This window comes from Perca fluviatilis, chromosome 2 (genome assembly GCF_010015445.1).
Source record: "Perca fluviatilis chromosome 2, GENO_Pfluv_1.0, whole genome shotgun sequence".
Taxonomy (NCBI): domain Eukaryota; kingdom Metazoa; phylum Chordata; class Actinopteri; order Perciformes; family Percidae; genus Perca; species Perca fluviatilis.
The window spans coordinates 19,236,143-19,263,902 of NC_053113.1; the positions used below are offsets into that span (position 1 = coordinate 19,236,143).

The window sequence follows — 27,760 nt, forward strand, 5'->3', positions numbered from 1 at the left end:
ATGGTGAACTACAAGATCATATTTGGACCATTAGATTAAAAGTTTAGGTTTTGCTAAATCTTGCCGTCCTTCTTTTATAAAGGCTAGTAGTTTGTTTTATTTCTGGGTCATGCCAAACATTTTGGCCCATCCCACATGGTATTACAAGACACCACAAATTTACTTATTTAACAAACATCTTCCTGTCGCATATACAAATCATTCAGAGAAATACATGAATACAAATATATACACATACACACATGTACACATACACATATGTATATACACGTACACGCATACCACACACAAACAACAAATTCTCATCTACAATTCATCTCGATAAAGAGCCTTTTTCCTCTTCTCCCAAGCCTTATCTAGAGAGAGTAGTAGTTTTTTATCTAGAGAGAGTAGAAGTTTTGTGTATTTTGTTTAATTTTTCAGAGAGCAGTAACTGCTTCAAGGTTTATTGTGAAAATAAATACCGGAAGTTGCTCTGTTTTTATTCTTGTTCGCTTGGTTACAAACTTTCTCCACCAGCGAGTTCTCCGACTCAAAGCCTGCCCGACGAGGGCAACAGGGAAGCCGGTCAATTTACTGGACAGCACTGCAGAGACTCGCTGACGTGGAAACATGGTAGGCGGAAAAAAGAAACAAAATGCTTTACCATAACGTTGTTTATTTATTGGTTTCTGTTCATGTGCCCTATGTGCGTACTGCTATCCAAACCACATTACATTTGGAAACTCCATTCAAAACAGTATACGTAGCTACACGCAGCAACAACATAAGCGAAAAAAACTGCACATATGTTATGATCAAGAAAGACCAGCACAGCAGCACAGTATGAAAAAGTTTTAAATTTGTTTATGGCGGATTTTTAACATGCATTTATCCCATTACAAGAAAACAAATAAAAAAGTCTACTAATGCTCATTGACATGATTAGACTTGAAAGGACCTGTCATTCTGGAGCAGGCATCATGCATGTAAATTGTGCAATGGGAAGTATCAACAGACACCCCGCCCCGCCCCCCACATCCACTCCTACTCTAAAACCTGAAACAGAATAACATGCATCATTGTATTAAAAGGGCCTACAATGCAAAACATGCCATACATATACTATAATATAAAAAATACAGGCTGCTTAAAGAGTGTTTTTACAATCTTCTGGCAAAGAACATCCGCCATTGTTGAGAGGAGCTGGTTAGTTTCCTGATTAGATTGATGCTGATTGCTTTTTTTGTTTGTTTAATCCTCATTCTTTCTGTTTTTTCTTATTTTCTATCATAGCCTCTGCGGTTGGACATCAAGCGGAAGCTGACCGCTCGGTCTGACCGGGTGAAGAGTGCGGATCTGCACCCCACTGAGCCCTGGATGGTGGCTAGCCTCTACAGCGGCACTGTGGTGGTCTGGAACCATGAGACACAGGTCCCTTACAAATGAATCACTCAATCACTTCTTTGATCAGTCACTCATTCGCTCATTGAGCTATTCCTTCACACACACAATCATTTCATATTTCTTCATCCAAGCTTTTGATTATCTGATGGAAATGAAGTCGGTATAATGTTAATCTGGTCTGACTCCTGTGTGTGTAGATGATGGTGAAAACCTTTGAACTGTGTGACCTGCCTGTCCGAGTAGCCAAGTTTGTAGCCAGGAAACACTGGGTCATCGCTGGTGCCGTAAGTATTGTGACTCAATTGTAGCTTTAATATATGTATTCACATTACATTTCAGGTCAGTTACCTTTCTTTTCAGCAGTGTGGAAGAAGTATTCAGATTCTTTACTTAAGTAAAAGTACTAACACCACACTGTAAAAAATACTGTTAATTAAAAGTCCTGTACTGAAAATGTTACTTATGTACAGTAAGTATCATCAGTAAAATGTTCTAAAAACAAAAAGTATTAAAAGTAAAAGTTCTCAATGCAGAAAAATCCTCATTTTAGAAACTGGAAACAATCCAAAGTGTCTAATCGGCAAATCATTTCATCTGGACTTGTAGGCCGTTGTATTGTTTGGTAGTTTAATATTAAGAAAACATCAGATTTTGTGTGCAAAATCATAAGTCTCTAGTAACTAAAGCTACCAGATGAATGTAGTGGAGTAAAAAGTATGAAAATTCTCTCTGAAATGTAGCGGAGTAGAAGTAGAAAGTGGCATGAAAATAAAAGACTCAAGTAAAGTACAAGTACCTCAAATTTGTATTTTGTTACAGTACTTGAGTACATATACTTAGTTACTTCCACCGCTGCTTTTCAGTATTTTAATTGACAAGAAATTACAAGTTTAAATGAACTGGTAATGAGCATAATAATAATCTCTTTTCAGTAACTCAAGTCAGTTCAATTTAGCTTTGTTTTTCCTCCTAGAAGAAAGAGTCATTTTTATGCGTAAAATATTTTTAATTGTTCGAATGTACAAAGATAGTTGCATTTCTTTATTGTTTACACTATAGGTAGAAAAGTATTGAGCCACCAATCAAATCCAAGACAAGTTACTGTAATCAAAATACGGACATAAAGTTTCTGCTCTAGCTCTTTTTTAACGTACCTGTCATTGTTATGTTACTCATTGTTAATTATACTGTATGTGTATTCTTTGCCGTTGCGAATGTCTTGCACATCGTTTTGTACAACTAACAATACACGTGTGACAGTTTTAAGGTCAAACCTGAGCGTGTTATTTTCTAACACTGGGTCAATATAACCCATTGTCTTGGGCTGGATTGGTGACCCAATGGTTTTCTACCCATGGGTGTACTACAGTGCATCTGCTCGCCTCGCCTCTCCTCTTTGGAGGCAGTGACGTTAGCCAGATAAATCAGTGTTTTGTGTTTTGTGTAGGGCCAAATGCACTTGTCAATCTCTCTGTCTGTCCCCAGGATGATATGCAGATCCGGGTGTTTAATTACAACACTCTGGAGCGAGTTCACATGTTTGAGGCTCACTCTGACTACATCCGCTGTATCGTTGTCCACCCTACACAACCCTACATCCTCACCAGCAGTGGTAGGAAAGATCTACTTATAAAAACTACTACTACTTACTTATTTTTTAAACCTAATTTTATACAAACTTCAGCATTCCTAACTGTAACTAGACAAATACCGTGTGTGTGTGTGTGTGTGTGTGTGTGTGTGTGTGTGTGTGTGTGTGTGTGTGTGTGTGTGTGTGTGTGTGTGTGTGTGTGTGTGTGTGTGTGTGTGTGTGTGTGTGTGTGTGTGTGTGTGTGTGTGTGTGTGTGTGTTCAGATGACATGTTGATCAAGCTGTGGGACTGGGACAGAAAATGGTTGTGTGGTCAAGTGTTTGAGGGACACACTCACTACGTCATGCAGATTGTCATTAACCCCAAAGACAACAACCAGTTTGCCAGCGCCTCTCTGGACAGAACTGTTAAGGTACACACACATGCACACATGCAAATGCTTGTAAGAACATACAATAGAAATTAGTTTGAGGGCACAAACAGAAGAAGGTGGTGGGTGTTCTTCCAGTTTAAATGAAGGTAAAAGAGACAGAAAGGAGGAACAGGCAGGGACATTTCCTTCACAGCCAGATGTAACAGTGTTCACAGGAAATATTGTCTCAATTTCTTAAGTAACACTACCACTAACAAAACCACTTCTGTGACAAAGAGGCTTTCAATCATCTCTATCGAGGCCTCATTTGCTTACACTATTTAGAAAATAACATTGATATACTGATACTTACAATGCTCCACAAAGCATCCTTTAATCATTCTATTACTCATCAAATGTATCAACTTTTCCTTGGTTGCTCACTGCATGTTTCTACTCTGCCTGCTGTAGGTGTGGCAGCTGGGCTCAAAGACTCCCAACTTCACTCTGGAGGGCCATGAGAAGGGGGTGAACTGCATTGATTACTACAGCGGAGGAGACAAGCCCTACCTCATTTCAGGGGCCGATGACCGCCTGGTCAAGATCTGGGATTATCAGGTAACAAATGAACTGTACATGAATTACTTCAAGCCTAAAGTTAATCCTTATAATGGGATTTTTTTCTCATCTCCCAGGCTTGCTCCAAGTAACTGTCTGATTTATTTGTTTCGTATGTGAACTGCCAATTCAATCTTTGTACATCATCAATATGTATTTATATTACTAAACAAGTATTGCACAGTTCCTTGTGTAAAGGACAATAGAAAACAAAATTGAACTAATCATTCAGACTAGAGATAGCCCGATACCATTTTTTGCTTCCCGATACCGATTCTGATACCTAAACTTGCGTATCGTGCGATACCGAGTACAGATCCGATACCAGTGTGTCATATATTTTATTATGTTTTAACAACTGTATACTACCATCCCTGTATGGATGTGATATGATTTCTATCTTTGTTGTCTGTCTGGCTCAGGTTAAACTCTTTGTGAAACATGAACAAACACAAACAATGAATGCCACAGAACTTTCTTTTATTGTCCAGTTTGACCGTCAGTTATAACGGAAAAAGAACATAAACTGCTTTAATATAGATTTTCTTTAGGGCTTTATTACGTGGTATCGGATCGGTGCATAAACTCCAGTACTTCCCGATACCGATACCAGCGTTTTAGGCAGTATCGGAGCCAATACCGATACTGGTGTCGGTATCGGAACATCTCTAATTCAGACCACACATTTAGCAAATCCACTTTTCTTCTTCCAGACTGAAAAACCATCCAGTTTTAACATTAAGTGGTAAAATACTAGATCTCAACTGGGCACGTAAAGCTCTTTACTTTTTAGGTCATTATATACAACATAATTTTCAGAACCATATTCTTATGTTATCATCCTAAATGTACACTCTGATCTAACAGACAAATGTTGATCTTTACATTGTAATGCCTCACCAAAGTTGTAGAACAATGTTGTTTGACCAAGAGCCAAAAATGTGTTTATTCCAAACAAATATCTTTCTTGTCAGCCCGCTGTCTTCCATAACTGAGCTGTACATATCTTCCAGCGAGCCTCCCATGGTTCTCATCGAATATAGGACAGCAGAAATAGTAGGTGTAGTTGTGTCTGTAGTGAAAGCAATAACTGGACTGTATTTCTACGATGCAACGTTTCAATTTTCAAAAATAAAACAAATTTAGCAAGGGTTCATCATGTAGTATTCTGAAAACTTAAAATTGTTATGATTTTGTCAAGCATGCATTAAATGGCATACACTCCTGTGTAGCAGATTGTAGTGCATATTATTCTTAACGCGAATATTCAATGTTATATATTAACATGCACACCTGAGCAGTTTTGATATAAAAAGAATAGTAAAGTATTGTCAGTGACATTATGTGACTAGTGCATGTGCTGTGTGTCTTTTATCTACCAGAACAAAACCTGTGTTCAGACCCTGGAGGGTCACGCCCAGAATGTGACCTGTGTCAGTTTCCATCCTGAGCTGCCAATCATCCTTACAGGCTCTGAGGATGGTAGGTTGTGTATTTCAATAAAACATTTTTAAAGCTGCATAAACACACCTGCCCAAAATCATAGTGTTTGGTGTTTTAAGCCCCCAACGTCGCCTTCCAGTAGGGCGCTGCCTGGTAGGCACTAGGATTAGGCAATGGTTAGGGTTTTGGTTAGGTGCCTTGAAGTCGACGGTCGCAGCGCTGCCTTGAAGTCGACGTTGGGGGCTTAAAACACCATCGAGCCAAAATCACCACAGTATCTTGGTTCAATTTGACCTCTTTGTTGTTTCCGTAGGCACTGTTCGAGTGTGGCACTCCAACACCTACCGACTGGAAAACACACTCAACTATAGCATGGAGAGGGTGTGGTGTATATGTGGCCAGCCTGGCTCCAACAGTGTGGCTTTGGGCTATGATGAAGGCAGCATCATCATCAAGGTATACTGTGTTGTTGTTCAATATATAGCACTATCTCCCAGAAAGTTTTACATTTTCATATATTTCATCTTAAGCACTATAATACTTTACTGTTTTCCCTAATTCCTCACGTAGATGACTTGCATAACAAATGACCAATTCTAACAAATACAAAGGTAGCAGACTGGTATGAGCCACTCATCTCAGAAAACATATACAGTATAAAATATATTTTCTTTTATTATTCTGCCGCTTTCAACCTCTGAACGAGGCCCAATCAATGGGTTCTTGGAAGCCCTTATTTTGTCGATAGGGCCTTGAGGACAACAGCCACTACCACTGACTGATGAAATCAATAATCTCCTGTTAACAGAACATGTAACGTTCAATTTTAAACTGGAAACACCATGTCAGGTTATTAAAACCCATGATTCCCATGAAATAGAGGACACAGCCTGTATTGCGTCATGTAATACGCCCTCATTTGGAATATATTATTTAGCAGATTGCATTGTGTAAGCCGAAGGAATATTTGTTGACCTGCGTTTCCTTTTCACCACCAAACCTGCCCCTCATCCTCCTGTTTCCTCTCCCTCTCTGTCTCAGCTGGGTCGGGAGGAGCCAGCCATGTCCATGGACTCCAGTGGGAAGATCATATGGGCGCACCACTCTGAAGTGCAGCAGGCCAACCTGAAGTCCATGGGGGAGACCATGGGTGAGATCAGAGATGGAGAGAGGCTGCCGCTGGGTGTCAAAGACATGGGCAGCTGTGAGATCTTCCCTCAGACCATCCAACACAGCCCTAACGGGAGGTGAGTCAGTGGGCTGTGGGTGGAAGCAGTGGTGTTAAATAAATATATATTTTAATTATAGATTTCCTTTCCTTTTCCCTTTACCAAAATGTGCACTTTGTCCTCTGACACGGATTGTTGGTCTGTGTTGATTTACTTCTGAGACTGTACAAGTCACTATAACACTGTTCATATTCATATGCACCCACACTTACCAGAAAAATTGGAAAGGATAACAAGCTCTTGATAACATGTACTTTGGCGTTCCATATCTGTATACCATGATATCTGTGGGGAATACTGGCAAGGTTTTTTCTTTTTTTTTTTTTAAAGGAAGTTGAAGATGATCAACCTGTCCATTATTATATGAGTGAATTTGGGACAGAAATTTTAAGAAGTTGCTAAATAATGGTCGAGAAAACAATGTTTGATTGGGATGATATAGTTCAATTACATAAAGTATTATTGTCCAGCCCTCAGTCTAGAAATGATCTTCCTGCCACATAAATATTTAGGATTCTCATGACATCTCTTCTGGCGAAGTTATATGCATCTTCTACGCATGAAATATCCATATCCATCATGTGTGAAGGCCTTTTATTTGACAAGCATTCTAGAGGTAATTATGGACATGTGTTGTTGCTGTACAAAATGCATATCATAGGGTTGGATTTTTTAAATGTATCTCCTGGTTTGAGCTATTGAGATATAGTTTTTATATGATTTGGAGTAACAACACAATTAAGTTTCTGGACTGTACTGTATGCTTGTGTCTAACCATAGTGTAACTATCCAGGACACAGGTGGGTACAGGTTTTAAAAGAAAGTGGTGCCTACCTGATACTTTTGGGGAGAGACTTGTGTGTATCAGCCTTAGTCTGGGTTTCAAAATATAATGTTATATCCAGATATGTATGTTTTGTGTATTTGCAGATTTGTAGTGGTGTGTGGAGATGGGGAGTATATCATCTACACTGCCATGGCCCTGAGGAACAAGAGCTTTGGCTCAGCTCAAGAGTTTGTCTGGGCCCATGATTCTTCACAGTAAGTACTTAAAGGAATAGTTCGACATTTGGGGAAATACAGTTATTTGCTTTCTTGCCAAGAGTTAGATGAGAAGATTGATACCAGTCTCATGTTTGTATGCCAAATATGAAGGCAGAGCGAGCAGGCGATTAGCTTTGCATAAAGATGTTGTTTTTTTTGGACAGAGACAGGGTAGCTGTTTCGCCCCTGCTTCCAGTCTTTATAGTATGCTAAGCTAGGCTAACGTCTCTTGGCTTTAGCTTCATATTAGGCGTGTGGACATGAGGGTGGTATTGATTTAATTATGTTTCCCAAAATGTTGATCTATTCCTTCAACTAGTTATGACTGTCAAATATATGTAATAAAAGTAATTAACTTCCCTCTTCGATGTGGTCAGGCACATTATAATTAAGTGTGTACATACGTTTCATAGGTATGCCATAAGGGAAGGCAGCAGTATGGTCAGAATATTTAAGAACTTCAAAGAGAAGAAGGCTTTTAAACCTGACTTTGGGACTGAAGGTGAGTTTCATTTCCTATTTTGTCATTTGACTGTAGATGCAGTATATATATACTGTGTGTATAGTCTAATGCTTGGTATCCTGTCCCACAGGTATCTTTGGTGGCTTCTTACTGGGCGTGAGGTCAAACAGTGGCTTGGCTTTCTACGACTGGGAGAGTGGTGAACTGATCCGCCGTATCGAGATCCAACCTAAACATGTGGGTCATATACTGTTACGGCTCTTACTAGGGATAGACCGAGTATTTTGGCAGTTTGCAGATTATCTGTATCAGCGTTTTGTTTGCCTGTTAACCGATAAAGTTAATTAATTAAAAAGTGCACTACTTTGGCTGCGCTTCAGCTCTGTGTCCGTCCCTCTGCTTCGCTTTCACTCACCACTGAGTCTGACTTAATGTCACGCCCACAACACTATCTGACTATCTTTTACTGTGTATTATGTAGATAAATTTATAAATTATTAGATTATTGCTTAAAGCTTTTTTGCTGGAGTTTGTAACTCCAGCAACTGACTTAAAGATTAAAATTTTCACTGTAAATGCATATTGGTTCCAGATATTGTTTATCGGTTTCATTAACTACTAATAATCAGTTATCAGTATCTTAAAAAAAAACAGTGTAGGTCGATACACCTTACACCTCCAGCCGTCTGTCTATAATATCTTGTCTTATTGTCTTTAGATCTTCTGGTCCGACTCTGGGGAGCTTGTGTGTATCGGTACAGATGAGTCGTTCTTTGTGCTGCGCTACATACCGGAGAAAGTGGCAGCGGCCCAAGAGTCCAAGGAAGAGATAACAGAGGATGGGATAGAAGGCGCCTTTGAGGTCAGTCACCCTTAGTAGTGTATTTCCTGAACGAATGTTCAGGGATGTCATTTGCAGTACATAATCTCCAGAAACGCATGATGAAAATACAAAAAAAACAATGTATTAGCTACTGCATGTTAATAATAAAAATAAAAAAATCCAGCCTTTGGTGTCTTTTTGTTGTTAAAGCTTTAGTGCGTAACTTTTTGATATTAATGAACGTCCATTACATTCAAGCCATTGCCAAATGAGTTGCTACAAAGCAAATCAATTCCATCAGCTCCACACAACTCTCTCTGTATTTCTCAGTACTGCTATGTTCAGAAGATTGTGTCGTCCGGCGACATTTGCGCACAGAAACTCGAGTGAAGATAATTACCTCTTCTGAAGAGTCCATCATGTTTTTTTAATTCTCCGTGTCCTCCTTGGCTATTAGCAACGGCGTAGAGGAGGGGGGGGGGAGGTGCGCTATCACTGAAGGCTTGTATCATGTGGACGCACCGACAGTTTTGTTGTCATTACTTAGAATTCCTCATGGGGACGACAGAAACTACGCACTATAGCTTTAAATTGATCCTACATCCAACCTATAGTAACATTGTACAGTCTGCTGAGGAATTATGTCTATTTTGTTGTTGTTGAAGTTTTAAGAATTGTTTAACAATTATGTCCAATGATTATTTGTGCCTTTCTTGTTTCTTCCTGCTGACCAGGTGCTGGGGGAAGTTCCAGAAATAGTGAAGACAGGGGTTTGGGTGGGAGACTGCTTCATCTACACCAGCTCTCTCAACAGACTAAACTACTATGTTGGAGGAGAGATCATCACCATTGCTCACTTGGACAGGTACAATGCATGTTTACAGAGATGTACCCATCTTGGGCGTATTCATCTCAGCACTTGATTTAACTTAACATTTATTTCTTTACTGTGCTGTTTCTAATGTTTTTAGTTTGTTTAGCTTTTTGTTCAGTGTACCAGGTGTACCTTGTTTTTATTTGTGGTGTGGAATTTGTCTGTATTTGAAGCTGTTGTCAATATGTTATGTTTGTCGACCCAGTTGTGATTTGATGCCTGCTGCAGATCAAATGTTCTTCGGGATGATAAAGTTAAAGTTGTTGCTGTTGCTGTTAGGGATCGACCGATACTGTTTTTTCAAGGCAGATACAAATACAGATTATTAGTAGTTAATAAAACAGATAACCGATATTTGGAATCTATATGCATTTACAGTAAAGCTTAGATCGGCCCCAAAAAATCAAGCCCAATCCTACCCGAGCCCATGCACGTTGTGTCCAAGCCCGGCCCGGCCCGGCCCGTCACATTAACTGGAATTATGAGCCCGAGCCCAATTTAAACCCAAATCTTTTAATATGTGGGCCGTTATAACTGACGTTCTTAACTCTAATTCCTTTTACCTGTGAGTAACAGATCAAGACAGCAACATAATCAAAGCCCTGGAACCATTTAGGAGACTTTCTTGTCTCAATCACCTAATTACTACTGTCCTTCAGCACGGTCTGATATAGGAGAGAACATAGAGACCAGTTTACCTCACACTCAAGTCAGTGCAGGACATATACCCAGAGTTACGGGAGATGCTGGAGAGGCATAGCTTTGTCCCCACCCAATTAGGCTAATAAAGTAATGATTAAAAAACAAAACTTTTTGATCAAGGGCCTGGCCCGGCCCGAGGATTGTGGCGGGACATATCGGTTGAGTTCGGGCTCGGGCAGAGGATCTAAACTCTAATTTACAGTGAAAATGAAAACCTTTAAGTCAAAAAGATTGTTCTAAACTCCCACACAAAACTGTTTAAATGCTTTATGCAATTATTTAATAAATTAGAAACACAAGTAAAACATTAAGGGGGACATTAAGCCAGACTCAGTGGTGAGTGAAAAATGAAGCAGAGGGACAGACACAGAGCTGTAGCCGAGCCAAAGTAGCGCACTTTTTAATTAACTTATCGGTTTATCGGTTAACAGGCATATAAAACGCAGATACAGATAATCTGCAAAATGCCAAAAATAATGGCCCGATAATCGGCAACGGTTGATAATCAGTCTATCCCTAGTTGCACTCTGCCATCATCCTCGTTACAGCCATGGCCCTGGCATGCTGGGAAAATCTGCTGTACGGCTTTTAATCTCTCACTTGATGTCTCATGCCGTCTACTTTTCTCTTGCTATCCATTTCTATCCAGTAAATTAGAGATACCATGAACAAAATCTCAAATAAGTGCCTTTAAAACAAGTCTTTCTCATGTGTAGGACCATGTATCTGCTGGGCTACATCCCCAAGGACGATCGTCTCTACCTCGGAGACAAGGAGCTGAATGTCATCAGCTACTCCCTGCTGCTCTCAGTGCTGGAGTACCAGACAGCTGTCATGAGGAGGGACTTCAGCACGGCCGACAAGGTTCTACCCACAATCCCCAAGGAGCAGAGGGCCAGGGTGGCCAACTTTTTGGAGAAACAGGTACATTTGACTTGCAGTCTCTGTGCAGCTTGGTGCTTTTCTTTCTGCTTGAACTTACTATAAATTCAGGATGTGGCTATGGAGTGCATAATTTACAGAACATCAGGCAGCCAGATGGAGTAGAACCTCTGGGCAGAATTCTTGTTTTCTCTTTTAAAATATATTTATCAAGGGAATGGTTTTGCTTCTCGTGCAGTCTCTTTGAAACACTTTTTCAAATTCACATAGTTTCACATATCTTATCTTCCACTATTGGCCACTGTTGGACAGAGCAGAATATATGGAATAAAATATGTATTTAACTGTTTATTGTGTTTTCTTGCGTTGTGTAGGGCTTCAGACAGCAGGCCCTGGCTGTGACCACTGACCCAGAACACAAGTTTGAACTGGCCCTGCAGCTGGGAGAGCTCAAGATAGCCTACCAACTGGCCTCAGAGGCAGAGGTCAGGGCACAAATACACACAAAACAGGACGAAAGCTGTCCCACATCCATACTACATAATAACTCCCCGTAAATTATAGTGTGGTCTAGACCTACTCTGTCTGTAAACTATCCTGAGATAACTTGAATAACTTGAATTGAAATTGAATTGTAATATGCAAGATCATGTGAATAGAATCAGTCATTTTTACTAGATGAGTCTTACAGGGTGAGTCACAACCCTGGCCCGGCCTCCCATACTTAGTAACTGCTTCACAGTGTATTGTTCATGCTTTTCCTCCTGTGATAATCCTCTCTCCTGTCTCTTTGGCACCTTGGCATGGGGGGGCTCCAGTCAGAGCAGAAATGGAAGCAGCTGGCAGAGCTCGCTACTACAAAGTGCCAGTTTAGCTTGGCTCAGGAGTGTCTGCACCAAGCTCAGGATTATGGGGGATTACTGCTGTTGGCCACCGCCTCGGGCGACGCCAACATGGTGGGAAAATTGGCCGTTGGGGCAGAGAAGGATGGGAAGACCAACGTGGCCTTTCTCACCTACTTCCTGCAGGGAAGGTGAGTAGGAAGAAGAGGAGGGGGGAGGGGAAAGGGATCTGTGTTCAAATCCAGATTTTAATCAACTTTTTTTGTATCATCATTAGTTTGTTATAATAATTTAGGCACATGACCACTTTCTGTATTTGCCCAGATTGGACAAATGTCTGGACCTTCTCATCGAAACAGATCGGTTGCCAGAGGCAGCATTTCTGGCAAGAACATATCTGCCCAGCCATGTGTCAAGGTAAAGCTGTTTCTGTTGAGTGCACAACATATATGCCTGAATGTTGTACTCCAGTGTACTGGCTGTGTCTGTGAGCATACATCAATCTGTTCCATATCAAAATCTCTTGAAAGGTTATGCAGTTCCTGAAAATTTTTGATAATGGGAATATCTATAGCTGTGTGAATAATTTACATTATGCATCATTGGTGAGCTGTATATGCTTCCCTCCCTCCAGGGTGGTGAAGCTGTGGAAGGAGAGTCTGTCCAAGGTTAACCAGAAGGCAGCAGATGCTCTGGCTGACCCCTCCCAGTATAGCAACCTGTTCCCTGGCCTCCAGCAAGCCCTGCTGGCTGAGGAGTACCTGAAGGAGACTCACGTCAGGGTCAGGCCTGCTGCAGAATACCCACTCATCATGGTCAGTGGAAGTCAGAGAAACTCAACTTGAAAACTTTATTGTGATTTTATCCTAAATGATGTACAGAACGTTTTGACAGGTTCATTGTTGCAGAAGTTGTAAAATGTTCCAGTTTTTTAGTCAGTTGTTGAATTTGGATTTGTTCTCTCAAATGCTGTTTTGCTAATTTGTTATTATTGAATCATCTGACTGCCCATGCTTTGAGCATCATGTTTGAGACTACATTTAGTCCGATTCTCTATTCTTCAGCCAAATGAGGACCGCAATGTCCTGAAGGAATCTGCAGCTTTTGTGCCCAAAGGAGAGATCACTAAGCCAGAGGTGAGGACCAGAACCTGCTCCTTTACATCGTTTGTGCTTTTACTGAACCTCTGACCACAATTTTAAATATATGCCGTTACTGAATGAATATATCAACGCCAAACAGCTATTGGAAGATTTTTTTTCTGCCTTTGATAGTGGCTGGTTGCTTAAACGATAGGTTCACATCATTCAAGTGTGTCTTATATAGTGGTATAATACTGAAAGGCCCCTGTCTACATTGAAACAATTATTGGTCACGGTACAAAAGATTAAAACAAATATGTTGTGACACTATGGAGGGGACCAACCCGTAAGTTGGAAACCACTGGACTAAACTACATAACTCTATATTAAGTAGTTAAAACTAGCTCCAGTTCCGGCAGCTACAACAACAAAATGCTGCTTACACAATGATGCATCAGTATGTAAAATGTAATATATAAGTATAACAATTGTATTTCTGCTTGATCTATATACAGGAAGTGTTGAAGAGCATAAATGAAAACGTCACGGTAGCAGCAGTGATGGAGGCTGCACCTGCAGAAACCGCAGTAGTGGAGGAACCCATCCCACTCAAACAGGAGAATATTAATCCTGTTTCAGCAACCGAAGAAGAATCCATCCCAACAGCAGCATCCTCTCTGCCTGTCACAGTAACAGAAGAGCATGTTGAAGCAAAGCAAGCAAAATCTGTGTCTTTTGAGGCGGACCCCATCGCTAAATCAGAGGAGGCATCAGTCTCTGTAGAGGAAGACAGTTTGGAGTCCACCACAGAGATTGGCCCCGAAGAGCCAGAGATGGTTCAATCCAGTCCCGTGGACGATGTCAGATCATCAGCTGAGACAGATGTTCAGGACGTTTCTCCAGCAACTGATGCTGTGCCTGCTGCCTGTGTTTCTGAAACATATCTAATCGAGACGAAATCCGAAACCATCATGGCAACAGAAAAAACATCAAGTGAGACTGTGGCAACAAAAACCATAGCAACAGAGGATGTCCAAGTCAGCACTGTTCTGATAGGTGATACAGATGTAAGAGAATCTATAGAAAATGAAGAAATGCCTGTGTATGAAGAGCCTGAAGAAGGTATCATCTCCTCAGCACCAACCATCATAGATACAGCAGCAGTAGGGACTCTAGTTACTGAGGAACTTGTTGCAGAAACAGCAGCACTACCCGTCGCAGTAGAGGAACTCATCTCCTTTGAAACCACAGCCAGTCCAGTGCCGGATCTGCCTGTTCGAGTCCAAACTTTTCCAGATTTGGCCCTTGATCCACTGCTAGACCCACTGGAAGATACAATGCCAGCATTGAAGCCAGTCCCAGCACAAGAACCAGAAAAAGAGGAACAAACCAAAGCACTCCCAGTAAAGCCTGAGGACAATGTGGAGCCTGCTGTGCCTCTGCAGGCTGAGCCAGAGGTGTTATCCCCTCTAGCAGCTCCCGCAGGGGAGGAGGAGGAGGAGCCAGATCCTGAGGGAGCTGAGGAACTTGCAGAGGACCTCGAGGCAGATATGAATGATGAGGTAAATATCAGTTTTTAATCTCATAAATGTACTAATATTGGCATGCTTATTGCATTAAATCCATGAACTTTGTGTGTCCTTTAATGCAATGGCTTTTGTTTTCCACACACATTTTTTTGTCTACCTGTAGACCCTGGATGATCTGGATCTGGACAGTTTTGACCTAGAAGATATCGACACCACAGATATCAACCTGGATGAGGATTTTGAGTAAATAGGGAAAGGAATCTTTTGGGAGCCAAACTTTTCTGTTTTTCCAGTGACCAAAGAACACAAAAATACCCTTCAGGTTACATAAAAAGCATTTGCTATCTTGGTTGTGGACTGACATGATATAATAAGAACCTTGTCTGTTTTTTGTAAATGTGTGGTACCATAGGACTCCAAGAAGGTTTAAACTTAAATTAGGCCACAATGAGCCTTGATTCACCATTCTGACATGTCCAGGCTGTATTTAAACTGATATTTGAGACCAAACCAATGTGGTGGCCTTCTGTACTAAAGGGGAAATAAGGATAAGAAGTAGAAAGGTGTGTGTTTGGAAATATGGGGTGTATTACAGCCAGTTAAAATACCCAGCTCAGACTGTTGTTGGTAATGTTTTTTATACTACACATTTGCTATTTCAACAATACTGCAACCATCATGACAGCTGGGGTTAGTTCTTTCACATCACTAATATCAGTTTACAATAAAAATCCATATTTTAGGGGTAGAATTCTTTCCATCTCTCAGTGATGTATACTTTACCAGCTGACTTTATATGCACCAGCATGTAATGAAGAATTACTCAGTACCTGTTCTTCTTCCTCATCCAATAAAACACTACTGTTGGTCAGGGTCTTATCCACGCCATTTAGGAATTCTTACTGTTTGAGTATTGCTTTTAGTCTTAAAGGGAAACGTAACTATTAATTTCCTCTGACATTCCTTTTAGTTAATCAGAGCAGTATTCTTGAATTTCGATCTGGGATGAGGCTGCCTGTGTCATTTTAAGTATGCATTAAAAAATGTTGAACAAGCCCACAATTTGGAGAAATCCCCATTTAGTTATATTCAGCCTTTATTACCTCTTTGTTGATTTCCTAAGTTTGGTGCATGTTCACTTCTCTAAGCTGCTTGTATTTGATCAGATACAGTAAACTCATACACACATACACAATCTACAGAATTTTTCTCTTCTAAGTGCCTTACGTGTGTTTTTGATAGTACTGTCTAACCGGACTTAAAGTGAAATAAAACAAGCTTCAGTCAAAGTCTTCGGTGTTATCCAGGCCTCAAGTTATTTTACTCCAACATGTCACACGAGTACAAATATCTTTGTTTTATTATGTACATCATTTGACTTAACACATCAGGTTTGACTCAAAAGTCCAAATGTAATACACAGACAATATGACAGTGTTTTATACAATTTCTCTCTGGATAAATGACTAACTGCATCTTACATGAACTTTAAAAGCTAATTCTTCAAATGGATGTGAAGTGTGGAGCTTTTCCTTTCAGTCAAAGAGCACATATTACTCTTTGGCTCACGCAGTGAAAGAATAGAAAGCTGTACTTTACATATGGGAGGAAGTTTTCAGTCCTAGTTCCTCTGGTTATGGGAACCATTCCTCATTGTGAATACGTTTGTATATTTCTATCTAAGAGTGGGCCAGTCAGGCAGCAGAGCTCTTAGCCATCTGTTGATACGCCTGCAGGGCCAGCTCGATGTAGCCTGCCCTCTGGGACTCCTTTTGGGCATAGATCTAGAAGGACAAGGGAGGTCAGCAAAATTACTTTGAGGCTGGGGCTTTGCAAAAAAAAAAAAAAAAAAAAACACAGGAAAAAGTACTATCACAGTATTAATTATTTTAGTGGCAGACTAATAAAACACAGCTAGGTTTGTGCTCCACTATCAAGCATGACTAAATGAAAGGACTTGTGTGATAGTGACTGCAGCAGACAGACACACACCCGTGTCTCCTGCTGCTAACCTTTCACATTAAATGGCTGTCATTCTCAATGCCCCTCCCCACTGCTTCAAGGCCATGGGGCTGTGAGCGCTAATAAGACCTGATGTGTCCTGGGCTTGGCCCCGCAGTTCCCACGCAGGAAACATTCCCAAACCCTCTCATATAGGAAACTTTAGATGAGACAGCCTTCACTTGACCTCTCAAGAGCTACACTGACTCCTGATTTTACTCTAATACCCGAGGGACACAATTTATATGACCTGGGCAATTACTGGATCAAATGGCAATACATAATATACACATAGCAAAAATGAATAGAAGTGTATTATAGAGCTGTGAGTCAGCAGATATTTCCAGTCAATGTCGAGTTGTTCTCACCTTTAGCAGGTCGGCGCCAGTGGCCTGCTGGCTGGCAGCTTCCTGTGCTGAGTCGCTGTGAGGGTGGACCATGTGGAACAGAGACACTAGGCTCACTGCATCGTGGAACCTGGACACACACACACACACACACACACACACACACACACACACACACACACACACACACACACACACACACACACACACACACACACACACACACACACACACACACACACACACACACCTTAGGTCACAGCTCTTTGCCCGCAGGTACAGTGACCGTACAATTGTAAAAAGAACAGTCCCGCATACCCTTATTAACCATGCACACATTCAACACACACACAAACTCACAGCTCTTTCTTCAGCATGTCCACTATAAGCCCGTCCACCCTTCGAGCGCTGAGCAGGTACCAGGCCATGCCTCCAAAATGTCTGGTGGAGCGCAGCAGCTCATATTTGTCGTGCTTGTCCAGGTCCTCATAGGTGGCTGCATGTACCTAGACACAAAGCACGTAGAATAAACTTAACTCCTAATATTATTTTACCTTTTGTATTTATTCTGTTGTTTTGATATTATGTTTAATTTTAGTTTCTTTCTATTTTAAATGGAGTATGCACTGGAGAGTGCCCAGATTAAACCCCTCTGAGGTTTTTTTTTGCATCTCTCCATCACAACATGTATTGATTATATTAATCTGTAGTATGTGTAAACCAATAAACGAAACTAAAGATCCTAAATTCACTGGACAGCCCAATGCCCTTCATATCAAATTCATATACTTGCAATCCCCACTCTTGTTCCATTTTACACGCCGTGTCAAGTGATCCAAAGAAAATATAGTACCGACTGTGGCAATGTCATGGTTTATCAGGCTATATATACACTCTACAGTTTCCAGTGCAGTTGGTGATCAGGTCAAAATAACAGGAAAAGCAATGTCATCTTACCCTGATGTAGTCTGAGGAGTCTGGTTCAAATTGGACCAGACACAGGTCCAACACATCCTCATGACGGTCCTGGGAAAACACCATCTAATGGAGAGAGATGTTTAACTGGGTCAACAAATGTGAAAATGAAAGCCTCTTGACACTCACTGGACACCCACACAGGTGTTTTCACTTAATTTGCCTGATTGGCCCTTTATGCAGGACTACGCTTTCACTAGAATCAATGAAACTGGCTATGGAAAGACAAAAGTGACACAAATCGCCTATATTTGATCACGATTAACATTAAAACACCGATATTAACAGGGGTTTAATTCGTCAAAACCGCCGTTATTCTCAGCGATTTTGAGAGGTGCGGCAAAACACCGCATTTTATGGCGTAATAAGCAGCGCTTTACGGCACCTCTCAAAATCGGCGTAAAAAGCTGTTTTTTTCCTCAAAAGCGCTGAGAATAACGGTATTGAAATGTATCAATAAATAAGGTCACTGCTGTATTACTGTGTTGTAAGTGGCATGTAATCAATTATACAATGATGCTGTGTGGCAGAAAGCAAGCTGTATTACAGTTACTGAGTATTATTCTTTCTGTGACATTTAGGGCTGAAACGATTCCTCAAATAATTAGATTACAAAAAATTCTCGTGGCAAAATGACTTGCCTCGAAGTTTCGTTAAATCAATGTTACCAACGTTGTATCGCTGACGGACGGTGTTTCCGCACGGAGCATTATTACTGTCGCACAGACGCTGCTCGGTCTGCTGCTCTTAATACATCCATGCTGGCGACACATGCCAGAGCGTAAATAGCGAGGGGCTAAGAGAAGAGACAGAAACTACACCAAACACACCAACTACCAAAATCAAAGACAAGAAAATACAGCTGATCAACGACCTAATAGCATAAGTGTAACAGAGCTGTGTGACATAATCAAATATATAAATGAAAATAGGTTGAGTATAACTAATATTTACATATACTGTATATACAGATCAGTCTCAGGTTGAAATTTGTAGTTCTGAAAGTTAAGTTGCACAACTTAATGTAATGTTTGTGTAGGTTTAATGTATGCCTTAGTTTGAGGTTGATATCATTTGAAAAAATCTTTTTGAGAGAGGATATTGTAAGCAATGTAGGCAATACAAATGTTGCTTTTTTCCCTAGTTTGGGTTGTTTAAAAAACGCAAAAAAAATGTATCCGATTAATTGATCGATAAAGTGCTAGATTAAATCGATTACAAAAAGAATCGATAGCTGCAGCCCTACACTCATCAGATACAACACGTGGATAATGGAAACAATGTACCTGTATACAGACCTAAACCAGTGTACCGGTCTTAGCATATTTAAAGCCAATTGGCTTTGCAGGTCAAATAGGCTGCAACAGCAGGAAAAAGGGTAAACTAAAAGGGGAGAGGAAAGAAAGAGGGTGTTGTTTGGGGAGACAGGCTAACACTAATTTAGTCATTAAGAAATTATGTATTTAATTATTTTTTTTGTATCCCCAAATATAGGAATCAGTATGAACTGCACACAACTGCTGGGCTCTATTTCGTCACTGGCAAAGCTTTATAGTCATGTGTTGTAATCCAAGTCTTCATGTCACCACAGAGAAGACAGTCATCTCAGATCCTAGTATCTACCCCTAGTACCTCCAAGTATAACTGGAGGAGGCAGCAGGCAGGTAGAACAACAGCCTTTGATGATCATTAGACATTCCCTACCTTGAGGTTCTCCTCCTTGAAGATGAGAGGTGCAGAGAGTTTGCGTCCGTCCTTGGGGAAGTAGACCTGAATGAGCCGGTCTCTCTCCTCCCATTTTGCCTTTCTAAGGGTCCCGTTGGGCTCCCGTACAACAATGAACCTCTCCTGGGGTAAAACAAAGCGTGTAAAGTTTATATAGAAATACATTTAAGCAATGCCAGAGTCCAAAGAACAAAATTGAGTTTCATCAATCACAATTTAAATCTCTATTATATCAAAAGGTAGAAAAGAGCAATTTGATTTTGCATGAAACAAAAAAAACACTGATGTCCTGTGAGCACATACAGGGTTTATTATGTTCATGCTATAAAACCCAAACTCATTAATTGTACTGTGGCATGCTTCAAGAAATCACCCATCCAACCTCATTACACACATGGACACAAAAAAAACACCATGGGTCTACCCTGTGTGGGATGTTGTAGGTGATGTCTGTGAAGACGTATTTGGCTGTGTCCATGCCATCCAGGATCTTGTCCTCAGACAGCACATCGTTAATGGGCTTCCTCTCTGGGAGAACGGGGGCATCTGCAGCAACTTCTTAGCCTGCTCTGTGGCTAACTCCACGGCCTGGAAACACACACGAGTGATTGGATTAAACGTGTTAATTTGACATGTGTGCACAGGGGCTATTATGGTTTATTTAAAGGGCACCTGCGCCAGTTGCTCATCAGTCATGAGTTTATATGTGGGCGGCTTCAGCTCCTGTTTAATGGGTCGGAACACTTTCTGCAGGTCCAGGCCTGTTATCCTGGTGAGGATGTCCTGCACAGCTGGATCTGTGAACTGGGGTATTGTTTTGTCTAAGAGGGCTGGAGAAAAGGTTACACAAGTTAATCCCTTGCACAAACTATATGCCATAAATGTTACCTATCTAGCTAATTTCAAATTGGTTGACATTGTTTAATGTTACTGTTAAAGCCACAGGTGTACGGTCACGACTGGAATGTAGCTAACTATAACGTTAACGAGTTAGCTAGCTTTACAAAAGATCTAATGCATGTTTTTTTTTCTTCTTCTTCTAACTTGTAGTAAAAGAAAATAGACCAGACTGTTAACAAATTGCCGTATTTGACTGTCAAGTTAGGTGCCTTCCGTATATAAAAAGCTGTAGCTATTACTGGTTTACGACCTTTCGAAATATATCCCCTCTTCAAAACGACATGGAATTTGTACAGCAAGCTACAACTCTTGTGATTTAAACTCAACTTCCATCATTATTCTGACCGCAGTTTCTGCCATCTCTGTTAAAATTAACGTTGTGATTGGGAAAGTTATGCTAACGCTGTGGTCTGCTAGCGCTATGAACCATTAATATTATATTGAACTAGCTACAAAGCTGCTACCAATTTATTAACTACAGTAATGCCGAATTTATAAAAATACTCTATTTGTTTGTACAATATATTTAACATTCTTCTACACGGTCTACATCTTTGCAAATAGCTATGGCAATCTTAAACTGGCCGATTTGTTAAGCGAGCTTAACACCCGCACTGATAGTAACGAGGCTAACGATACATGCTACAAGGTCAGTGTTATAGTTAAGAAAACAATGGAACTGCAATGATATTCATTGTATTTAAACATACCGTTATCTTGTGTTCCGCTACAAAGAGTCCTGACGCTACATCTGACCAGTATTTGCTTGCTCTTTTGAACATTTTTCACCCGAGAGTAGGTCCGAAATAAGCACCGTGCTGTACCGAGCGCCGCCATGTTTGTTATTACCTCATCAAGGCGGCCTGACCTTTCACCTCACAGTTCACCCGCCTAGCGATGGGATATGTAGTGTGGTGGTGTGTTTTTGTGTACGTATTCATAGACTACACATTTAATTTGTTTATTTTTCTTTCCCACGGTCTATTATGGACCATTTCATCAACAGTGTAATAGACAAAACAAGCAGACCAAAACAAGAAGAAACAGACTTTGGGTTTTCAGGGCCGCTGTGTATTTGTTTATCTGTGGCCCTATAAGCAAAGGAAAGGTGCTTTAACAAGCAAACATATTCTTATGTAGTAGCCTTCACGATTAAAAAAAATGTTCAGACAAACATGTAAAACACCACAAAACACCAGATAGTAACTGTAAAATAACAATAACAGGTCATTATAATATTTGAACTTTAAAAAGTAGGTTGTTAAGATATGAATTTGTTTGAATATGATTCAGTTTTGGGTGAAACTTCTGTAGTTCCTTGGTATTTGGTACTCACTTAAAATGAAATAATATAGTATAACAATACAAAGACTTAAATATAGTACGCCTAAACCATTAAGAATAGGTTACTATTTTGATCACCAGGTGGCACTATGCTCCCAAATATCTTGAAAACCTGCAATGCCTGTTCAAGATCACCAGTAAAGCATTTTACTCTTGCTCCCAATGAGGACAGTTAGAGATAAAGCTCATTGATACGTATTGTATGTCTCACTGCCTCTTTTGTCTATCTCCTTTGTGGCTGAACTTGGTGTAGCCTACACACATTCCTAACTTGTCATTACAGTGTGTTCTTCAATTGGCTGATAACTTTGAAATATGTCTGGATGATAAGAACCGTGCTAAGAAGTTTAACACTCCACTTATAAAGAGAAACAGTCACAGAAATGTACACGCTCTATCAAAACAGTTCTATTTTCCCACTCATTTATTTGAAATAAAACTGATTTATTAGTGTGTGAAGTGTCACCGAAATGATGACGTAATATTTACTATTAATCCATGACCGTGGCGACCTTTAGGCCTAGATAAATGCATATTGTATTCAGATAAAACACATAAATAGATTTTTCATTGATTATAAAATAAAAAAGTTATGCTTTCAAATATTAAAGCATAATAACACACACACACATATATTTTGTATCTATGTACAAAAGATACCTTATTATTATGTTGACTACTTTTGTGCATCTCTGAAGTGTTTGCTTGCTCTGGTTCAACATAAAAACTGACCCAAAGTCTGACATTTTCTCATATTGCAATTTAATTAAAACAGATACAAAGTGCTTTAGGTAGACCAAAAAGTCCCTGAACAGTAGAAATACTGCACACCAGGATGTGTAGCTTTGGGGTCATTTGTGCTCTCAAAGCTTCAGTAATGAGTCAGTCATCGACACATACAATTAAAACACGTGTTAGCACATCCAACCTTGACTAAAAACCAAGTGATGTCCATCAGCAAAAGCTGTTGTGAAGATATTACAGTAAGAAATGCTAAGAATGACTAACCCCTACAGGAAGTGTTTAGCTTAGATTTAGCTGCGTTCATTAAAGACGCCAGCCAGCAGTGAGTTCACACTTTCATCTCAACTGCATTTCAACAACTGTAAATTCAAACCATTGTTAATTTAAAAAAATCTGGCTTTAAACATTAAAAAAAGAAATCATCACGTTACTTTTATGACAACACATTAAACACACTCCGGTATAGCATGATTTCAATGAGTAATTTTTTTCATTCAAATTTAAACCAATACTTCTGTAATACCCTTTGATGCAGAAATTTACAATAGTATAAATACTACTACAATATCCTTTAATTAATCTGACCAACTGTATATGATCACAGTGGAAGAGACCAACATCTACTAGAAAGTAAAAGGGATTTTTGTGTGGCCTTGCATATTCTGTATGGTTAAAGGATACTTCTGGCAATATTGTATATTTTTTTTATAGAGTATTGTCAATTATTATACAATATAATATATATTACTGTCAACAAGTCCCTTGAAAAGACTAAAACCAACAGACTTCCCTGAACTGTCCGTAGCACTTTGCCCCAAGAACATTTGTTCCCACTGCGGATGTAAAAATAAGGTGGTTTACAATATATTAACGTTTTATTGATTGTTTTTATTACTGTACTTGATGTAAGGTGACCTTGAGTGTCCTGAAACATGCCATTAAATCAAATCTATTTTTACTGTATTATATACTTTAAAAAATTATTTCCGTGCTGGGCACTGTAGTTTTTAGCTGTTGACTATTTTCAGTATAGTGTATTTGCTGGGCTAGTGAGTCTTTATCGCAGCAGGGCAGTGTATGTGAGAAGAGACTGTGTGTGTGTGTGTGTGTGTGTGTGTGTGTGTGTGTGTGTGTGTGTGTGTGTGTGTGTGTGTGTGTGTGTGTGTGTGTGTGTGTGTGTGTGTGTGTGTGTGTGTGTGTGTGTGTGTGTGTGTGTGTGTGTGTGTGTGTGTGTACATGGTAATGAAGGAACAGGTCCGCCAGTGCAACAGAGTGGCTCACTGATGTGTTTTTAAAAGTTTTTGGACAACAATGGCACAGAGGAATACGATATATATCAGGCTTTGGCTACACAGACAATACTTGTTAGTAGGATCAATTCAATGTTGTTTTTTGTCCTTACATTGGATTTGTTGACAATAAGGAAAATATATACCACCAGGACAAAAAAAGTGTGCATGAAGACAAGTATTCAAAGGTAGATTGAGGTCACATTACTCTCTGGTTCTGTCTGGCTCCCTTGACACATAAAGTACAGTAGTATTCACAAGCCCCCATCATGCCATCACTATGCACAAACCCAAAAAGCAGCCGCCACCACACAACCCTAGAGATCATTAATAAAACCTCATGTGCCATGCACAAACCCTCCCTCTAGGATCTTGTTTCCCCTCTCCCCAAGCCTACTCCCTCCTCCAGGCCCTGACTCCCCCACTAATCTGCAGTAGGATTTAGATATTAGACGGACAGATGGAGGTGTGGCTTGGTCGGTAATGAGGTGAGCAGTGGCAGCGAGTCCGGAGGCCCAGACACTGGCGAAACGATGTGTGGATTGAGCTGTAAGAGGCCCCTACACAACCAGATGTACACAGCTGTCACACTGCTGACAGAAAGTAATCCTGCGACCCAAGCCCACTGCCAGAGAGAGAGAGAGAGAGAGAGAGAGGATTAGAATATCTCCTGTGCAGGTTTAAATAACCCTAAGTAGTTTCCAAAAAGAAAAAGTGAATCTATCTATCTATCTATCTATCTATCTATCTATCTATCTATCTATCTATCTATCTATCTATCTATCTATCTATCTATCTATCTATCTATACGTTTTGCAGGAGGGGGAGCATGAACCTTCAGTGTAACTCTAAGTGATCCTAAAGTGGCACTTAGCTTCATCTCCCAGGTATGAAATGTGAAATGCTCGCTGTTAAATTGGAATTTCCGTTCACCCACTGAACTGAGATTGAGTTGACCCTGAAATAGAAGGAATGTAGTGGTTCCACATGGACATGGCCGCTTTTGCATACACACGCTCACACACACTGCATAAAACAATGTGTCTTACTATATACTCAATTTATTTAGTGTCATATTCAGACAGAAAAAATATTTACATTGCAGTTTTACGTGTTTTTCAGCATCTTTAAAACAGGGCTGAATAAGTAAATCAAATACCGTATGAGAAAATAACTACATTCATCTGACAGCTATTAGTTACTATAGTTTTGCTACAATTCTTTATACAAAGCATATCATCATCTTATAAAATTTGATGCAGTTATAGATGAAAATGCCCATTACTATGATGTCATAAAAATTAGTTCAGCTCAACTAGCTTTGATAGCAAAATGCAACTTACATGCATCAATAATAATGATGATAATAATAATCAAAAATACAATTCTGTATAGTGAAGGTTTATTTTGCAGCCAATACTTTGCATCCAATACTAATACAGTAACATAACCTTGTGTTGTCTTCGCGTCAACCTTGAAAAAACACATTTTTTACGTTTTTGAAGCCGTTTGTTTTTGCTTTTTCCAACGTTTTAAATTGTTAAATTTTTCTTCTACACATTTTCAGCCCTTATTTCTACGTCCCATATTTTCTGATATAAAACAAAAATTGAAAACGGGTCAATGTGACCCGAAGTCAACACAAGGGCTAAGTATAATTTTGAATACAGGATTTTACTTGTAATTGAGTATTTTGAAATAATATTTTGTTTTTATTGTATTGTTTCTTTTACTTAAAGAACGAGAGTAATTCTTCCATGACTGCTCCTTTGACAGTCAATAGGTTGAGTGTGTTTCAGCGTGACTGGAAGCTGCCGGAAGCTGAGAGGTGAAACCTGAGTGTAGAAGAGGGACTGGATGTGAGAGGGTGGGGGGGGTGGGAGATCATGGAAAGGGGATGCAGGGGGTGTGAAGGGAGATGGGCAGGCGGGTGAGCTTAAGTGGTAGGGGTTGGTGGTAGTGGCACACTCTGGGAATGACTCTCTGCATATGTTTATTAAGCTTTCTGCATAGTGGACAGAAAACGGGTTCAGAGCAGGGTGAAACGGAAAGCTGTGTGTGTGTGTGTGTGTGTGTGTGTGTGTGTGTGTGTGTGTGTGTGTGTGTGTGTGTGTGTGTGTGTGTGTGTGTGTGTGTGTGTGTGTGTGTGTGCATATGTGTGTGCATGGTCAAACAACATGTTGAACTCTGATAGGGGATGATGGAACAAACTTCATTTTTAACTTTTGGTAAATTGTTTCCGTTTCTGATATATGGGATTTATGAAGATGGAAAAATAAATATGTGTGTCTTTGTTACTGGTTTGCAAAGAAGGTGCATTTGGCAGTTCATTTCAAAGCTAAAACTGTTTCTTAATTTATAATTGTTTAATTCTTGCAGTATTATGTTTTTTATTCTTGTCTTTATTTCTTCATAGCTCATAGTCCTAAAAAAAAAAAAAAAAAAGCAACTTATTACACCAATTAAGAAAATATTATACACATTTCATATATATATTTGAATTTCGAACACACACACAAATATATATATATATATATATATATATTGTATGCCAAAAAGTAATTCAAATTACAGTTTCCTACATAGTGACATTATGGCTATGTTTGGGGGCAAATTAGGCCCCAGGAAGGTCAAACTCCCTGTTAGAACTGTTATGATCAAACTGTTATAAAACTCCAATAAAAGTAATCTTAATTGACATTTAACAATCTTATTAAAAGTCTAACAATATTGTATTAGTAATATTATAATCTAAAAATATTGTATTTAAATGTTTTCTCTTCCTGTTGTCCCACACAGTTGGTGATGGTGCAGTGGATATAACACATGCCTTTGGTGTAGGAGATCTGGGTTCAGTTCCCACTGTGATACATCAGCCAATGTGTCCCTGAGCAAGACCCTTAACCCATAGTTGCTCCAGAGGCATGCAACCTCTGACGTGCAGTTGTAAATCGCTTTGGATGAAAGCTGTTGTAAAATGTGCAGAAATGAAAATACAATAAGTACAATAGCAATTATTAAGCCGTTAAGTATCAAGCTAATGAAATAATGTTACCTATGAATTTGAGCTGTTGAAGAAGACCTGGGCTGACAAGAGGGACTTTAATGGTGTCTGATGCAGCTCGTCAAAGAATTTAAAGATTGTGTGTGTGTGTGTGTGTGTGTGTGTGTGTGTGTGTGTGTGTGTGTGTGTGTGTGTGTGTGTGTGTGTGTGTGTGTGTGTGTGTGTGTGTGTGTGCGTGTGTGAGTGCATGTGCGTGTGTGAGAGAGAGATGTTGTGGCTTGGGAGTGGGCACTCAAGGCCAGTCTTGTACTTCTCCTCCTTCTCCCGGTCTTTGAAGAGGAATGAGGATGGGAGAGAGGGCACATAGAAGGCCAGAGGACACACAGTGATAGGAGAAGTGAGGGGGAGACGGAGGAGAGGAGAGGAGAGGAGAGGAGGGGAGGGGAGAAAGGGAGGGAGTGAAGGGGGCAGAGGGCACAGTGACATTACCTCCTCAAGCCTCCATGACCTCCATCTAAGGCTGATTTAATAATTCAGAGACTGAGAGATTCAAATAAAAGGAGAAAGCGTG

The 27,760-nt window shown here is 40.0% G+C and overlaps 2 protein-coding genes across 2 annotated transcripts; one reads left to right on the forward strand and one right to left on the reverse strand.

Annotated features, from left to right (window-relative positions):
• The first annotated feature begins 502 nt into the window (after positions 1 to 502).
• Positions 503 to 16,149, forward strand: LOC120546948 (coatomer subunit beta'-like). The gene is made up of 22 exons (XM_039782228.1): positions 503 to 615; positions 1,276 to 1,413; positions 1,584 to 1,670; positions 2,872 to 2,998; positions 3,241 to 3,389; positions 3,801 to 3,947; positions 5,330 to 5,429; positions 5,704 to 5,846; positions 6,432 to 6,637; positions 7,550 to 7,660; positions 8,077 to 8,165; positions 8,257 to 8,363; positions 8,845 to 8,988; positions 9,684 to 9,814; positions 11,242 to 11,449; positions 11,782 to 11,892; positions 12,226 to 12,440; positions 12,574 to 12,666; positions 12,884 to 13,064; positions 13,314 to 13,385; positions 13,847 to 14,893; positions 15,024 to 16,149. Exons 1-22 carry the CDS (start codon positions 613 to 615, stop codon positions 15,105 to 15,107), a joined length of 3,693 nt encoding a protein of 1,230 aa, XP_039638162.1. The 5' UTR covers positions 503 to 612; the 3' UTR covers positions 15,108 to 16,149.
• A 44-nt stretch (positions 16,150 to 16,193) lies between these two features.
• mrps22 (mitochondrial ribosomal protein S22) lies at positions 16,194 to 21,680 on the reverse strand. The gene is given in 9 exon segments (XM_039782243.1): positions 16,194 to 16,644; positions 17,230 to 17,338; positions 17,569 to 17,714; positions 18,166 to 18,249; positions 19,888 to 20,031; positions 20,333 to 20,445; positions 20,448 to 20,496; positions 20,581 to 20,738; positions 21,519 to 21,680. Coding segments are annotated over 9 exon segments (1,020 nt in total). The 5' UTR covers positions 21,646 to 21,680; the 3' UTR covers positions 16,194 to 16,554.
• Between the last annotated feature and the right edge of the window lie 6,080 nt (positions 21,681 to 27,760).

Coding starts and splice junctions, on each gene's coding strand:
- LOC120546948 (XM_039782228.1), top strand. Junction 2,999..3,240: donor CTACATCCTCACCAGCAGTG/GTAGGAAAGATC, acceptor GTGTGTGTTCAG/ATGACATGTTGATCAAGCTG. Junction 12,667..12,883: donor CTGCCCAGCCATGTGTCAAG/GTAAAGCTGTTT, acceptor CCCTCCCTCCAG/GGTGGTGAAGCTGTGGAAGG.